At 42.3% G+C, this 16,461-nt stretch overlaps 1 protein-coding gene across 5 annotated transcripts in view; it reads left to right on the top strand.

Moving 5' to 3' along the window:
* The window catches only part of CHST11 (carbohydrate sulfotransferase 11), a 257,487-nt gene extending 248,506 nt beyond the window's left edge, over positions 1-8,981 (top strand). For all 5 annotated transcript variants that reach the window (XM_050946038.1, XM_050946028.1, XM_050946024.1 and 2 more), the window contains one exon: positions 3,951-8,981. In XM_050946038.1, coding sequence (XP_050801995.1) covers positions 3,951-4,805 — 855 coding nt within the window. In that variant the 3' untranslated portion in view covers positions 4,806-8,981. The remainder of the gene's footprint in view (positions 1-3,950) is intronic.
* The last annotated feature ends 7,480 nt before the right edge of the window (positions 8,982-16,461 follow it).

Here is a 16,461-nt window from a genome sequence, read left to right as displayed (position 1 = left end):
CATATTAGAATATTGCAAACTTTAAAGGTTGTTCTGAATCTGGAAGTAACATAAGGTACTGGACCCTCTCCTGCTCCTACTGCTGTCAATGGAAGTCAATATTGCCATTAACTAAAACAGGGGTGTTTCTACCTGTATGAAGAGCAGTATTTTGTTCAGTACCATGGGCAAAATTAATCTCCTGTGAAAATCCAGTTAAATTTAACAGATAATGTTGCTCCTGTAGCTTTGTGAATTTCAACTGCTGAATTTCTTATTTCTTTCCCCTCTACCCTCAGAAAAGACATTTTCTTTAAACAGCAGTGTGATCCTGGACAGCAGCATTTAGACATCCTACTTACAAATTCCCTTCTAGTCAACTTCCATAGGATACGGGAAGCACATTCTACAATTGTCTTCCCATCTCCAGGACTGTAACATCAAACTGCATTTTAAATGCGCCTGGCCAACATTCAGAGGAATGCCACACACAGGAGATGATCCAGATTGTCTACACTGCTTGTGTTAGGTCATTGTGGATGGATTAAAACTCTGAGAAAGAGGCAAAGAAGGTAGAATGGCTGGTTTTCATTTTATTTGCATTACAGTAATACCTGGTGGCCACAATGAAGATCAGAGACCTATTATGCTAGGTACTGTTCAGACGCATAGGGCAGGGGCCAGGGATGGTCTCTGGCTGACATCTGAAAATCTGAACAGATACTATAAACGGTAGGAGAGGAAACAGGTGCAGAGAAGTGAAGTGACTTGCCCAAGTCACCCAGTGGGTTAGGAGGGCTAGGATTAGAACAACAGTCTTTTGCCTCGTTCTGTAACTTTTTGCAAAGCTGGGTTTTTTCTGTAATAAAAAATTTAAATAGTTGTTTGTTTGATCATTAATATTCTAAATGAATTACAAAGCCATCTTGTCTCCACCCCATAGACACTAAAGATTCCATAGTACTCTGTAAGCAGGTCACCAGCTGCACTTCAATGTTCAAACACTGACATATTAATCAGGGCCAAGACTTGAAGAAGCAGAAAGTTAGGCTCCTAAATCCCAATTTAATCAACTAAATGAGCGGCCTGCTATTCAAAAGCAGTGAGCACCCAGCAGGTCCCACTAATCTCAATGGCTCAGCACTTGGGGGAAAAACAGGCCACTTAAGGTGCCTGAATAGGGATTTAGAAGTCCGTCCATAGCCACCTATTTTTGAAAGATGTGGGCGACCCAAGAAGGTTGCCTCAGCATCCTTGACCAAGTTTTCCCCTCATTTTCCCATTGTTATGCAGCATGCCTGTTGTTGCCACCACCCACGTTGCAGAGGTGACAGCATTTCAGTGGTGCTTGGGGATCCTTCAGGGTGAAATTCACTGTGTAAATGTAATAATGTCCTAGCAAGTGGAATTGCAATGTGGGGTCACCTGAATGATGTGATCAACTCTGAGAAAGTTACTTTTCCTGCAGTAGCTAGGATGGTCTTTCTAGCAATAAGCAGTAGTTTTCTGCAGGCCAGTCATGGATTAATACATCTCCCTGTTACATTTAAAAAAAAAATTCTCTCATTATGTATTTACATTTGCAGAGGCTAAAGATACTTGTGCCAAAGTTAGGCCCTGATGTTTAAGAGCTTTGCTGAACAGGAATGGACTTAAGCCCATGCTTAGCCAGGGACATTGACATTGACAATGACAATGTGGGTCAAGTTTTTCAAAAAAAAGGAGGTTTAGTTGGACTTTTAAATAGCTCTTCTATTTAGGAGTCTAACTGGCTTAAATGGGACTTACGCAAATATGTAAATGCTTTGCTGAACTGAGCCTTAAATGCAAAAGTTTGGGACATACCAAATCAGAGCTCCAGTCCCGACTGTGGCACAGCATTCCTGTGCACCCTGCAGCAGTTCAAAGGGAATGGAATTCTCCCCTGTGCAGAGCGTGAGCATAAGGTCCATTCACCACTGAAGCCTAAATGGGGGCTTTGTGCTGGCCTTCTGCACTGGGGAGAGTTTCACCAGCTAAGCCGTGTCTACAACAGTATCACCACCCCAAATGTTCAAAAATCATGAAATTAAAAATATGCTCATTATTCAGCCAAAAAATCAAGTTATTGGCCTTCTGATTTTTTTAACCTTTAGGTTGCACTTGGGTCACATTTTCAACCTTTTCTCCCCAACCATGAAGGCTAGATAGGTTTTTTAATGAAAGCTGAGAATCTCATGTGTAACTCCAGGAACTGGGGTGTCAATATAAATACCAAAGTTTGTAAAACTTGTAGTAAAGTTGCAAAAATTGATAACACTGTTGTACTATGCAGAGCAGCCAAGACCAGCTCCAGGCACCAGCAAACCAAACACCTGCTTGGAGCGGCACAATTTCAGGGGTGGCAATCCGGACAGATTTTTTTGTTGTTGCTGCTGCTTTGGAGGTTTTTAAAAAGGTGTAATTTTTAACCAGTAAGGGTGATCAGATAAAGCAAGCCTAGTTTAACCTATAATAAAATTGACTAGGAACAGATTTAAAGCTAAACTGCAAAAAAGCAAAACAAAAAAAACAAAAAGCCCCTACTCCTAAACCAACCTAAAGGGATTTGCACCATTTAGTTAAATGGACATAGATCCAAACTAGCACTAGTTTAGTTAAACTAAGTTTGTCTACACTGCAATCAGGAGCTGTGATTCCAGCATGCATAGACATACCCAGATTGCCGCAGCACAGACAGTGGCCACTCAAACCTGTGCCCAGTGATCTGGGTGGGTGGGGCTAGTCTGTGCCGCTGCTTGTTATGCCATAGCTTTACTACTGCTCTTATTCAAGTTAGTTTGGTTATGTCTATGCCTGCTGCAGTTACACCTCCTGGCTGCCTCTAGACATACCCTAAAGCATTAATGTCACTGGGCGGGATTTTCTAAAGCATCTGCAGGAATTAGGTACCGACTGCCAATGGAGTTAGGCCCCTGTGAGCTGGGTGAGATTTCAGTGTTTAACCCAACTGCCTCTTATTTCTCCCATCTGTAAAATAGGGATATTAATACTTAACTACTGTACATGGGGGAGGGGAGGGTATTGGGAGGCTAAGTTAATTAAGATATGTAAAGCTCTTTGAAATCTTCAGACGGAATGTGCCTTTGTGGCATATTTAGAAGGAATCTCTTTGTGCCTGACGTAAGTTAATTGACAATAGCAGCTAGCCCCATCAACAGCCCACAACAGTTAAAAAATTGAGAAACTTAACAAAATAAAAAAGGGTAACATGTTTGCAGTACTAGTGTGTTAAAAGGCTGTACAGTCTTCACCACTCTCTACTAAACACAAATCAATAGACGGGAAGTTATAGATAGAGTTCTCTTCCTGCTCCTTGAGATCTCACTTCAGTGACGGCTCTCCTGGGAAAAGCAGAAATCTCCCTGGGTTTTGTTTCACATGACAAGGTCATAACCAAGAAATGGGCTGCAATTATTAATTCTGTCGTGTGAAAGGTGTCTGCAACAAGAGCACACACAGTTTGCGTTTTGGCAAACTGGCTGTCAATGGTGTTCTCCAGTCATGTCTCAGCAGTAAAGGTGAAGCTGGGTTCTGTGCTTTTCTAGAAATGAGATTTACTACAGTGGTCAAAAGATATTCTTTTTTGATAGCCAAGAAAGCAATGACATTTCAGGAAAATTACATGGCAAATAAATTTGCTGCCAAGATACATAGGATTGCACAGTCCCTTGCCCTTGTGCCGAAGGGGAAAGCAGTAAAATATTAATGACCATATTCGTACCAGCTCGAATCAAGAAGTTTAGAGGCAAAGGGTTATCCTGTAACTTTGGAATTACTGCATTCCGCCAGAGAATTAAGTCTTTCAAATACAGTGCTTGCAGTAGTCTGTTTTTGTACAAATGGAGCAGTGGGAATTAACCTAGTAAGTAAAAAGGCAGCAAGAATTTCCCATGTGTACTGAATTGTTTGTATCTATGTTTTCTTTCCAGCTGGAGTTGTCTAACACAGCAATCCTTCATCAGATTAGGAGAGACCAAGTCACAGATATGTGTCGAGCCAACAGCATGTCTAGCAGGAAACGCCGTGTGCTGACACCTAACGATCTCAAACATTTGGTGGTGGATGAAAATCATGAAATGATCTATTGTTATGTACCCAAGGTGGCCTGTACAAACTGGAAGAGAGTCATGATGGTCTTGACAGGAAGGGGCAAATACAGTGACCCCATGGAAATACCAGCCAATGAAGCCCATATATCCTCAAACCTGAAGACCCTCAACCAGTACAGCATTCCAGAGATCAACCACCGCTTAAAAAGCTACATGAAGTTCCTGTTTGTCCGTGAGCCTTTTGAGAGACTGGTGTCAGCCTATAGGAACAAGTTCACTCAGAAGTACAACACCTCCTTTCACAAGAGATATGGTACCAAAATTGTGAGGCGCCAAAGGAAAAATGCCACCCAGGAGGCACTGCGTAAAGGCGATGATGTGAAATTTGAGGAGTTTGTGGCATATCTCATTGACCCAAATACCCAAAGAGAAGAACCTTTCAATGAGCATTGGCAAACTGTCTACTCCCTCTGCCACCCCTGCCATATCCATTATGACCTCATAGGAAAGTATGAAACACTTGAAGATGATTCCAATTACATCCTTCAACTTGCAGGAGTAGGCAGCTACCTGAAGTTCCCCACCTATGCAAAGTCTACGAGAACTACTGATGAAATGACCACAGAGTTCTTCCAGAACATCAGCTCGGAACACCAAACACAACTGTACGAAGTCTACAAACTTGATTTTTTAATGTTCAATTACTCAGTGCCAAGCTACCTGAAACTGGAATGAGGGGGAGAAGGAGGAAAGAGAGCCTGTTTTATTTAAGATTTTTATTTGTCATAATAAATATGGAGAATTGTTATTTTGTAAATTAATATTTTCCTTTTGAATGATGCTGCGAGCAGCACAGTCAAAATTATTTAAATCATCCATAAGAAAGGACAGTTCTCTTTGCGGGGTAACAGGATGGTGGTGATCTCTCTTTAGAAATGATTATTACTGCTACACTGTTTATAAACGTTAATTGTGTTCTGGTGAATTTCATTTATCTTTGCATTCAACAAATTCTAATGAATGTTATTTATACGTATTTAAAACATGGTCTCTTGGTAGGTTTCACTTGAGCAGCAGAAATACAATATTTGGACAAAGGGAATCTGGTTTTGTGCTTTCCTCAGCTGAATTTATTTGTTTATTGTTACTAGCCGTATGTTTTGGAAACCCTAATAGAAATAATTTCTTCCAAGGCGATTCTGCACTTAAAGCAAAATTAGAAAGTTCTCTTCTCATACAAGAAAGAAAATATAAAACACATTTTGTTACAAAAATATTTAAAATCCAGGACTAAGAGAAATTGGTTTCTTCAAGGGATACATTCAAGCATACATTTCTTATCTGGACATGGTAATATCGCCAGTATCGTTTGTGTCCCAGTGCCTGGCATGTCCAAACCTGCCAGCCCAATTAATGCTGACAGGGATTTGTGCATATTACAGACCAACAAAGTATGTGCCAAGAGTTTCAAGATTAACTAGAGAGAGTCTGAATGCTCAACCTGAGCCACTTTAATGGAGGCCTGATTTCAGCGAGTGAGTGCTTAACATTTTCTTTAAAAAAATCAGGCCCTTTTAAAAGATCTTAAGTTGGGCACCCAAACTCACTAGTCACTTCAGAGAATCTTGGCAATAAGAAGTTTGTATATACGGTACAGGCATCCAAAAAGATCACCTTCATATTGAGCTGAGCATATGGGGCAAGAAAAGCACTCCTGTATCCTTAATACATGTTGGCTTCATGGCCTCTCCCCTCCAGGAGTAGTGCTGTTTTCTATTTATTAGTCAATATTAAACATCATTGGTGAGCACGTTTCTAATTTCCAGTGGTTTCATACTGCACCTGAGCTAAGTCTAGTATGAGAACACGACCCTTGGATGTAAGGTGAATGTTTCTGTAGCGGGTGCTCTGTATATATTGTTTGTTGAGATGCCATATTGTGCCAGGAGCAGTAGATTGTTGAAAACATTCTCCAGATAACAAAATAAAACAAAGTATGGATAATTTAGTCACTATAAATAAGAAAAAATGGTATTCTAATCCAGAACGATTAGCAAACTCAGTGCAAAGAATACAGACTTCTCCAAGTGCAAAAATTATTTAATTTTATCTGTGTTGGACGTAAATGGGATCCAGCAGTGGGTATGCTATTTATGAAATATTACATACTCACTACTGAGCTATCTTGACCTGGAGAGGTAGCAGAGGGAACAAATTCAATACATTGCTTTACCACTTTCTTCTGGCTTATTTTGCTGGAGCTGAAAATGGAACAGAGGAATTTGTCTGAACAAGGTGTTGATGATCTAGGCTGTCACTGTGACAAGTGAAAAGTACTTTATCACCATAAAAGCGATAGATTTTACAAAATCAAAGGTTGCTATTAATTTTGCAAACATTCATTGGGCTTGGATTTTGTTTTGCAAAAAACAAGGTGATGGGTTAAAAAAAACCTTTCAAAGGTGCCTATGTGATTTAGGAGCCTACATGTGATGCTTTTTTTAAACTTAGAGTTGTCCATATACGTCTCTCACTATAATCAAATTCCCAATGTTCAAAAGTTTTGAGGAAAGTTAGATAAAACAGCTCTGCTTTTGACCCAATATATCAGTCTCTGGGCTAGACCTGGAATTACACAGATTTACAATTGTGTCAGTCACCAGGACCCACACAGATACTGTTGACTTTTAAAGGGGACTAGGACTTAGAGGAAATAGGAGTTGGTCTTATTTTGCAAAGCTACTGCTGGACAAAAATCTGAGTCAGGACAAAGTAACAAAGCTAAGAAGAAGCAACTAACATTCTTTTACAGCTGAAATTTGGCCTTTAACCCCACCCCCTCCAGTCAGTTCTAAAATGGACATTTTATATATAAAACCCAGATACTATTTGGGAGAGAGGATAGCAGCAGGGCTAGTATGCAACTGGCTGTCTGAATTTATGAATTCTCAAGTGGTTTCTAATTGCCTACTCATGTTTTACTTGAAAGCAGTTTTGTCTTGGATAGCGTGTGGGGATCTGGTGCAAGTGCCTACACAGTGTGTGCCCTGTCTCTCTTTTATTATTTAGTTCACTGGTTATATATTTGCTTTTTTAAAGCCCCATCTACACTGATGGTGGATTTTTTCTACAAGTTATTTATAGGTTGTATCTGCTTGCTCAATGTTGTGCCTGGCAGTATTAGTATTTTGGTCCAATTTTCTCTATCATCCGTTGGGTGTGTTTTCTCCCTTTACAGGAAGTTATTTTAAAATTGTCATGTAAGAAAAAATGCTGGTCAGTAAATTTTTAAAAACTAAGGAATGATGCACTTTCCCTCTGTCTTTTTGTTTCTGCTCATCCCTTGTCATCACCACAATTTCATATGTTCTTATATATTCTTTCATTTGACTATTTTGTGGACACATTTCATGTTTTTTGATAAAAAGCACTGGGTGGAGAATGTTTGGCAAAATGAGGAAATTGCATGCTATTAAAAGAACCAAGATTTTCAACAGCAGCTGGTGATTCGGATGCCTAAATTGAGGCACTTTAAAAGAAGCCTGATCTCAGAAGGCAGGTGCTCAGCACTTTCTGAAAATCCTTATAAAAGTTGTCTCAAATTGGGCACCCAAAATCGCTTGTTCTTCTTGAAAGTCTTGGGCCTAGATTAATCATAGGCTGTTGATTTAAATAAGGTGCAACAAATTTGACAACATTGAGTATAGTTCTAAAAAAAACAAATTGACAAATAGAATATGGTAATATCCTGCTTCCTAATTGGGATTAAACAAGAGGAACTACTTAAAACTACAGGGTGTATTGATTTGACTGAGCCAAATTTTCTTTTGCCTGAACCCATAGAGATGAGGATCTTCCTATATATTTAAAAAGGCAGCATCCTTTCACAGTGAAAAGACTGGCAGAAAAACAAGATTTCTCTTTTTTCTCCCACAATTTCCCAAACCCAAGATAAAAGATTGAATCCAGTAATGGAATTCAGAGCATCCATTTATCCTTAATTCCACTAACACATGACTCACACCTAATATTTAAGACCAATGAAAACTTCACAGAGCAGAGGTTTCATAAGTGTAGTTTGACTTAATTTTTGTGTGTTGTTGGGGGTGGTGGTGGAAAGCAGTTCCAGTCAGGCCAACAGGGCCATTTGGGCCAAGGGGGGAGAATGCAAATTCCATGCCTGCCCAAGGCTTGCAGTTTTGGGGGGAGGGGGGCAAAGTGACAACAGCTGAAAAATGAGGAGTATAAAACTAAGTACAAAACATTGATCCCATAGAGTACATACAAAGCCTGAGGCCATGTCTTCATGCTCTGATAGTTGTTACCAGTGTGGCTAGAGTAGAGTAGTTTGTCTACAGTGGATCCAAACCTGTAAGCTTCTGGACTCTAAAGTATATTGAGTCCACCTCATGAAATGTCATCTAGTTAGATTTAACAGAAATTGGACTTCCTCTATGCTTCAGCCTCCTAACAAACATTTTTAGAGTCTGTCTAACCAAGTCTTACACACTGCAACGGCAAAGTTCTTTTAGAAGTAAACTGACCCCTGCTGTTTTAAGGTTAACTGTAGTCTGCTGCACTTTTCAGGTACAAAAAGGGACTGTCCTTACTATTACTCTTGTTACAGAGAGTGTTATTTTCTTACATGCATGCACAATACATGTACATATAATTTAACATCAATGTGAGGTTTGATTTTTTTTAACCTATTTGTATGCAGTAGAAGGCTTGTTGTAGAAAAGTATCTCCTCATATCTGAATATACTATTAATAAAATGAACAAAAAAAGCTAACTTATACATTGCCAACAAAAGTGTGAACTGCTATTGAATCTTTCCCTGAAGAGAAAAAAAAAGCCATTCAAGCCTGATTATTTTTCTAAGTAACTTCAATTAAATTGAAGAAAGAGTTTCTCTGTGTGTTTTATTTTTGTCTTGCATTCCAATATACAGATTAGGGAGGGGTTTTTAAAGCAAAAACAAAAACAAAAAAACCCACAAACCACACACTTTGAGGTAAGCAAACAGATTGTGTAAGATGGTAATGCCAGAAGGGACCATGATGCTCATCTAGTCAGATCTTTTGCATAACAGACCATAGAACCACACACTAATTCCTCCATTAACCCTATAACTTGTGTTTGAGCTACAGCCACTCTTCGAAAGATCTGCAGTCTTGCCTTCAAGATTGCAAGTAGACTCTTGGTCTCCAGCATGGAAAACAGAGCTGCTCTTGGTAATGGCCTGAATTAGTTTTCACCCCAAGTTAGGGGTAGGAGTAATGTGGAGGTAGTTTCTCCCAAGGAGAAGAGCCAGACTGCAATGCATTTGACATCGACAGGTTCTGAAAACAAGGATTGCCTTACAATGGATCAACACTAGTGGCCCAGTTCTCATTTTCACTGAGGCCCCTTGCGCCACTCTGGCAGTGTAAAGAAAAATCAGTAGGAGTTAGATTGGTACCTAAAGACCTTTGTGAATCCTACCCTAAGAAGAACAGGAGTACTTTGTGGCACCTTAGAGACTAACAAATTTATCTGAGCATAAGCTTTTGTGGACTACAGCCTACTTCATCAGATGCATGCAGTGAAAAATACAGTAGGAAGATATATATAGATACAGAGAGAGAGAGAGAGAGAGAGAACATGAAACGATAGGTGTTACCATACACACTCTAACAAGAGTGATCAGTTGAGAGAGAGAAACTTTTTGTAGTGATAATCAAAATGCTCCATTTGCAGCAGTTGACAAGAAGGTGAAAGGAACAGTGGGGGGCAAGGAGGATAAGCATGGGGAAATAGTTTTATTTTGTGTAATGACGCATCCACTCCCAGTCTTTATTCAAGCCTAATTTAATGGTGTCCAGTTTCCAAATTAAATTCCAATTCAGCAGTCTCTCATTGGAGTCTGTTTGTTTTTGAAGTTTTTTTGTTGTAATATTGCAACTTTTAGGTCTCTAATCGAGTGACCAGGGAGGCTGAAGTGTTCTCCAACTGGTTTTTGAATGTTATAATTCTTGACGTCTGATTTGTGTCCATTTATTCTTTTACATAGAGACTGTCTGGTTTGGCCAATGTACGTGGGGACCTAATCACATCAGCCACACTATCAGAGGCTCGTTCACCTGCACATCTACCAATGTGATATATGCCATCATGTGCCAGCAATGCCTCTCTGCCATGTACATTGGCCAAACCAGACAGTCTCTACATAAAAGAATAAATAATAAAAACAAGTTATACTGGCCAAACTGCATTTAGCAGTATAACTGCATCTGTATTAGGCCTCTTGCTGGCACTGCTGGGTTGGTCATAAATCACATCCGAACAGACATAGCTATGCCAGCAAAAGTTTATATTGTAGACGTGGCCTTAGTCTAAATCAGAAGAAGGCCCTAGGGATGTAAAGCAGTGGAAAAAATTGGGAAGGGGATAAAAGTCCTGACATTTCAACCAACACACAGGGCTTCCAGCTGAAAGGAAAGGCACATAATACAAAAACTACAAAAGGAAAAAATTAAACAGAAACCCTGAAGACTAACATTTCAGATCTAGAACAAAGCATTGGCTAACTGTATCACATGCTGCGGAGGGGAGAAATGGCATGCTAAAGAGCCTGTGCCAGCAGCCCCAATGTAAAGCCTCCTAAAACTGCTGTATTTGAGACTCTGTGCAACGGCATACCGAGAGAGTGGTTTCATTGTATGTCTACTCTGCAATTAAAAGCCTGCCGCTGGCCCATGCCAGCTTGATTCAGGCTCAGGCTCCAAGGCTGTTTCATTGCAGTAGAGACTTCTGGGCCTGGCTAGAACTGGGTTCTAGGACCCTGTGAGGTGGGAGGGTCCTAGAGTTTGGGCTACATCCAGAGCCTGGAAGTCTATACTGCAATGAAAACTGCCCTGCAGCCTGAGCCTGAGTCAGCTGGCATTAGCCAGCCCCAGGTGTCTAACTGTAGCGTTCATATAGCCAGATAGAAAACACTAATGGGGATTAAGCATGTGCATTTCTTAACCACAGTAAATGTATCAGCTATGTGAACATTTCAGAACACTCTACGCAGAGGGCACACTTCACCCACACTGCCTTAAATTCACCTCGGCAGTGCAAAGCAGTAGCTAGCAGCTAGCCAACTGCACACACAAGAACTGCATAATGTACTTTCAGCTAGTGTTAATAAATCCCACACATCTTCTTCGTGACAACATTCCCTAGAGGGGAGCCATTTCAGTGTTAAAAGATAATGGCGTCAGCCTAAGGTATGGCAAGTTTTCATCAGAAATCCAACTAAGCCTCCTGATAAAGCAGGGATGGACCCATCCTCTCAGCCCTTGAGGGCTTCTAGCTGCAGGAACACTTCAACATTCACACTAGTAATTATTTAAAGTTAACTGACTCTCCCAAATTTATTCTTCAAGTTCCTTCTCTAATATCAAAGAGTCTGTCCACTGAATGGAAGCCAGCAACATCAACTCAAGGACAGATTACACTGACAGTACATGCAGCAAATGTCTGGGCTCAGTGCCAGGCCCCATCCCCACAACATGCAATGCGAGCAAGATTGGCAGGCCTGTCTCAGGAATAGAAAAATGCATGCAAACACCCCCCTGCTTTACATCACTCCACTTAAAGCAGTGCTAGGTTTCTTTAATATGATAATTGTAACACCACCTGCATTTTAACGTTTCTAGCCGTAATGAACTAGTGGTAAATGTTTTTGTTACAAGTTACAGTCAAGCATAAACAAATGCAACATATGATAATCAATACAAATAGTCCTACACACACGGGGCTGGGCTAAAATGAGGGCTGGTAATAAAGGCTATTGAAGGCAGGTATCCACTGAGAGCCATAGCTCAGTTGCCTCTGCACCAGTCTACTTCCTCCTCTGTTTCCAGGAATGCTTGAGTTTGTTGAAGTACCCCAGGTGTCTGAAATGTATTAACATCGTACATTTATAGACCATGCTTCATCCTGAAGACTCTCAAAGTATGTTTACTTCTGATCCCATTGGCAAAACTCTCCTGCTTCACTGAGAGCAGGCCCAGGCCCTATATTTATAGAAGAATTGCTAACTCCACTACTGAAACAAAACTACTTCCGGGATGAAACACAGCAGCTGTTTAAGAGCATACGGCAACACACCACCAACCTACAGCAAAACACTGAAGAACTCTATTTCCAATTGAAAGAGCTCGGGGAGTTTAGGTGAGCAGAAAAGAAAAACAGTTACTAACCTTTTGTAACTGTTGTTCTTTCAGATGTGTTGCACAGTTCCATTCCACTCTTGGTGTTGCCAGAAATATTCCCCCCTGCCTCCCCCAGTGTCACCCATCAGGGTCCCCTCAGTGCCTTCTTTCCAGAAACTCTGCTGCGGAGGGGTAAGAGAGCAGGTCCTGGAATGTGCAATACACCTCAAAGACCAACAGTTACAAAAGGTTAGTAACTAGTTTTTTTCTTCGAGCAATTGCACATGCACTCTTGGTGACTTCCAAGCAGTTAAATAGGTAGAGCGACTGGAGTTCCTGTACACAGATTGGGGTACAGCTCAGCTAAATTTGGCATCCTCTCTTGAATACTGAGTGGTGGAGTAATGGGAGAGAAAGTGGGCACCAACTACCACGTTGCTGCTTTGCAACTATCCAGAATAGGGATCTACTTTAGGAATACCTTTGAGGATACTTGTGAACTTGCGGAGTGGGCAGTCAGCTTGTCTGAAGGAGAGACATCTATCAGATCATAGTGTATGGGTACAAGAAGTTGTCCAAGATGAAATTTTTTGTGCGAAGACATTTCGTTCTGTCTGCTATGGCCATGAACTATCGGGTGGGCCACTGAAATGGTTTGGTCCTGTCTATGTAGGACACCAGAGCTCGTCTAATGTTCAATGTGTGTAGCCGCTGCTCATCTCTATTTGTGTGTGGTTTGAAGTAAGATACAGGTAAGTAAATTGATTAATATGAAAATCTGAAACTACCTTAGAGAGAAACCTCAGATGAGGCTATAAGTCCACCATACACAGTCATCTTTAAAAATAAGGTGATTTGGATGTGAGGGTGTGCAGTTTGGAGACTGGTCTGGCAGAAGTAGCAATAGCACTTAGGAAAGCCATCTTCCAGGAAAGATGCAAAAGCTCAAATGATGGTCTCATAAGTTTAGGAAAAACTAAGTTCAAGTCCCAAGGGGAAACGGGTTCCTATAGTTGAGGGTACAAACTTTCCAGGCTCTAGGAAAAAAACCCAAAAAGTTATCCACCCATATGAGGGTGGAAATCTGATACTGTTGCAGGTGAAGCTTGACAGAGGAAATAGCTACACCTTGCTGTTTCAGATGCAGCAGATAGCAAGTATTTGTTGGACGGACAAATGCATCGGTGAGACTCCAGTTTGACAAGCCCAGATAGAGAACCACTTCCATTTTAACAGGTAGGTGGCCCTCATGTAGCGCTTTCTTCTAGCTAGTAAAACCTGGTGAACATGCTCTGAGCAAGCCTGCTCCTTGGGATTCAACCATGGAGTTTCCAGGCTGCTAAATGAAGGGATTGCAGGTTTGGGTGATCTATTTAGGGAGTCACCTACTACTGGAAAATGCATCTGGCTATATCTGGGCAAAGAGACCACTTGGGCTGACTACAGAAACACCTCTCAGGTGATCTGCTACCTTGTTCTGCACCTGTAGAAGCTAAGAGGCCTTAAGGTTGATTGAATGGGCTATGCAAAATTCTCATAGGTGAATTGCTTCCTGACACAAGAGGGATGATCAAGCTCCTCCATGCATGCTGAGGTAAAACATCATTGTGATATTATCCATAATGGCAGACTGGTTTCTCCTTCTGCTATGAGATAGGAAAGCCTGACAGGCAAGACGAATTGCCCTGAGCTCTCTGACATTGATATGAACAAACTCTGTTGAGGACCAAAGACCCTGAGTTTAGAGGGGCCCCAGGTGAGCTCCTCACCCTAGAGCTGATGAGTCTGAGACCAGAGTCATGGATGGTTGAGGGCAGAAGAAGGGAACGTCCATGCAAACATTGAGCGGGATTCAACCACCAATTCAGTGAAATTAGAAGCTGTGAAGGCACTGAGCACAGTGTCCAGATGTAGATAGGTTGGTGAGTATGGTGAGGCCAGCCACGTCTGAAGGGGTCTGAGGTGCAGCATTGTGTTGTACTATGTAGGTGCATGAAGCCGTGTGCCTTAGGAGCCTCATACAGTTTCAGTTTTTTGTGATCAGATGAATCTTGAGGTCTGCCACATGAGATTGACTAGGTTTGGAATCTTGACTCCGGGAGGAATGCTCTGGCCTGGGTAGAGTCCAACACAGCTTTAATGAACTCTATCCTCTGTCCTGGGCAAAGCACAGACCTGTTTGCTTTGATCAGTAGTCATAAGGCCTTGAAGGTTGAAGAAGCTGAACATGGGATATAACCTGCAGCTTTAGACCAGCCCTTGATTAGCCAGTCATCCAGATAAGGCTATAGCTGCACTCCTAGTCTCCTGAGGAACACTGCTACCATGGCCATACATTTTGTGAACACCTAAGGAGCTGCAGGTAGCCTGAATAGAAGCACTGAATTGGTAATGTGAGTGCTTCCTAGAAATCAGAGGAACCTTGTGTCCTTGGTATATCGATACATGAAAATAGTCATCTTTTAAATCGAGGGCAACATATCAGTCTCCAGGATTCAGAAAGGGAATAACGGATGCCAGGGTGACCATGTGAAACTTTATATTTGGGAGATAGCTGTTAAGCTGATGCAGGTCTAAAATAGGCCTGAGACCCAGGGGTGTCTCTGTTTTTTGCCACCCCAAGCACGGCAGTCAGGTGGCCTTCGGTGACGTTTCTGCAGGAGGTGCGCCAGTCACGCAGATTCAGCGGCGGTTCTGTGGGTGATCTGCCAGTCCCGCGCTTTTGTTGTACCTGCCACCGAATTGCTGCCAAAAATGCAGGACCGGCGGACCTCCCGCAGAAATGCTGCCGGAAGCTACCTGACTGCCTCCCTCACAGCAACCAGCAGCCTCCCTGCTTGCTGCCCCAGGCACCTGCTTGCTGCATTGGTGCCTGGAGCCACCCCTGCTGAGACCTCCATTGGTTTTTGGATTAGGAATCCTTCCCTCTTAAGTTCTGCAGAACTTTCTCTACAGCTCCAATCTGAAGGGGAGATTGAACCTCATGGACCAGAAATTCTTCATGAGAAGGGTACCTGAGGAAGAATACCATTGGAGAGTGTATTCCACTTCTACAGTGCTGAACAGCCAATGGTGCAGGTGATACAGAACCAAGCACTGAGGAAATGAAAAAGGCAGTTTGCAAACAAAGGAAAAACAGGGTCTAGCATCTTAGGACTTGGTACATCCTAAGCATTCTATCAAAAGGCCTGCTTAGAATGCCATGGATGTGTAAAGTGGGGCAGGCATTGAAGCAGAGATGAGAGGAGGAGATGGTCTACACCTATTACCTCCCCCCAGGCACAACAGCAGTCCAAAACAAATGCGAGGCAAACAAAATAATCTTGCAGCCTCCCAAGAAAGGGCACTCTCTGCAAAAGGCATAAAGTTCCTGTGAAGGGAGCTTGGTTCCTAACCCCTTGAGTGTTTGGGGGCCCAGGCTGGGCACCCTGGGGTCTAGTGAGAAGCAAGGCAAATATGGGTGTCCCTCTACCCTCTTCAGAGGGCCCAAACAGCAGAGATTCTTAAGCAGCTATCGGTGTAAGCAGCTCCTGCTCTGTGCGGGTAGGCAGCTCTCACTCTGTTTCCCTCTGAGTCGCATCCTATTCTGGGCTTGGATCCTTCATTTTAACTCCAGGTGCAACAGGCCTCACAGATGCACCAGGTTGAGGCTGATTTTGCCCAGAGAGCTCTTTAACCTCTGCCTGACCACCACATCTTTCCCCCCACCCCCTTTGTGGTACAAGGGCTTTAAAGAGCTCAACCAAAACAAAAAAGTGTTTATCAAAGATATTTATAGTGACCATCACTGCAGGCACCACCAGATTTAAGTGGGTGTGGGGGTGGGTGTGTATTGGGTATATCAGTCATCAGGAAAAGACGGTTACTCACCTTTGTAACTGTTGTTCTTCGAGATGTGTTGCTCACATCCATTCCAGTTAGGTGTGCGCGCCGCGCGTGCACGTTCGTCGGAAACTTTTTACCCTAGCAACTCCAGTGGGCCGGCAGGTCGCCCCCTGGAGTGGCGCCGCCATGGCGCCCAATATATATCCCTGCCGGCCCACCCGCTCCTCGGTTCCTTCTTGCCGGCTACTCCGACAGTGGGGAAGGAGGGCGGGTGTGGAATGGATGTGAGCAACACATCTCGAAGAACAACAGTTACAAAGGTGAGTAACCGTCTTTTCTTCTTCGAGTGATTGCTCACATCCATTCCAGTTAGGTGAATCCC

This window comes from Gopherus flavomarginatus, chromosome 1 (assembly GCF_025201925.1).
Source record: "Gopherus flavomarginatus isolate rGopFla2 chromosome 1, rGopFla2.mat.asm, whole genome shotgun sequence".
Classification (NCBI taxonomy): Eukaryota; Metazoa; Chordata; order Testudines; family Testudinidae; genus Gopherus; species Gopherus flavomarginatus.
This window is presented reverse-complemented; position numbering and strand designations above follow the sequence as displayed.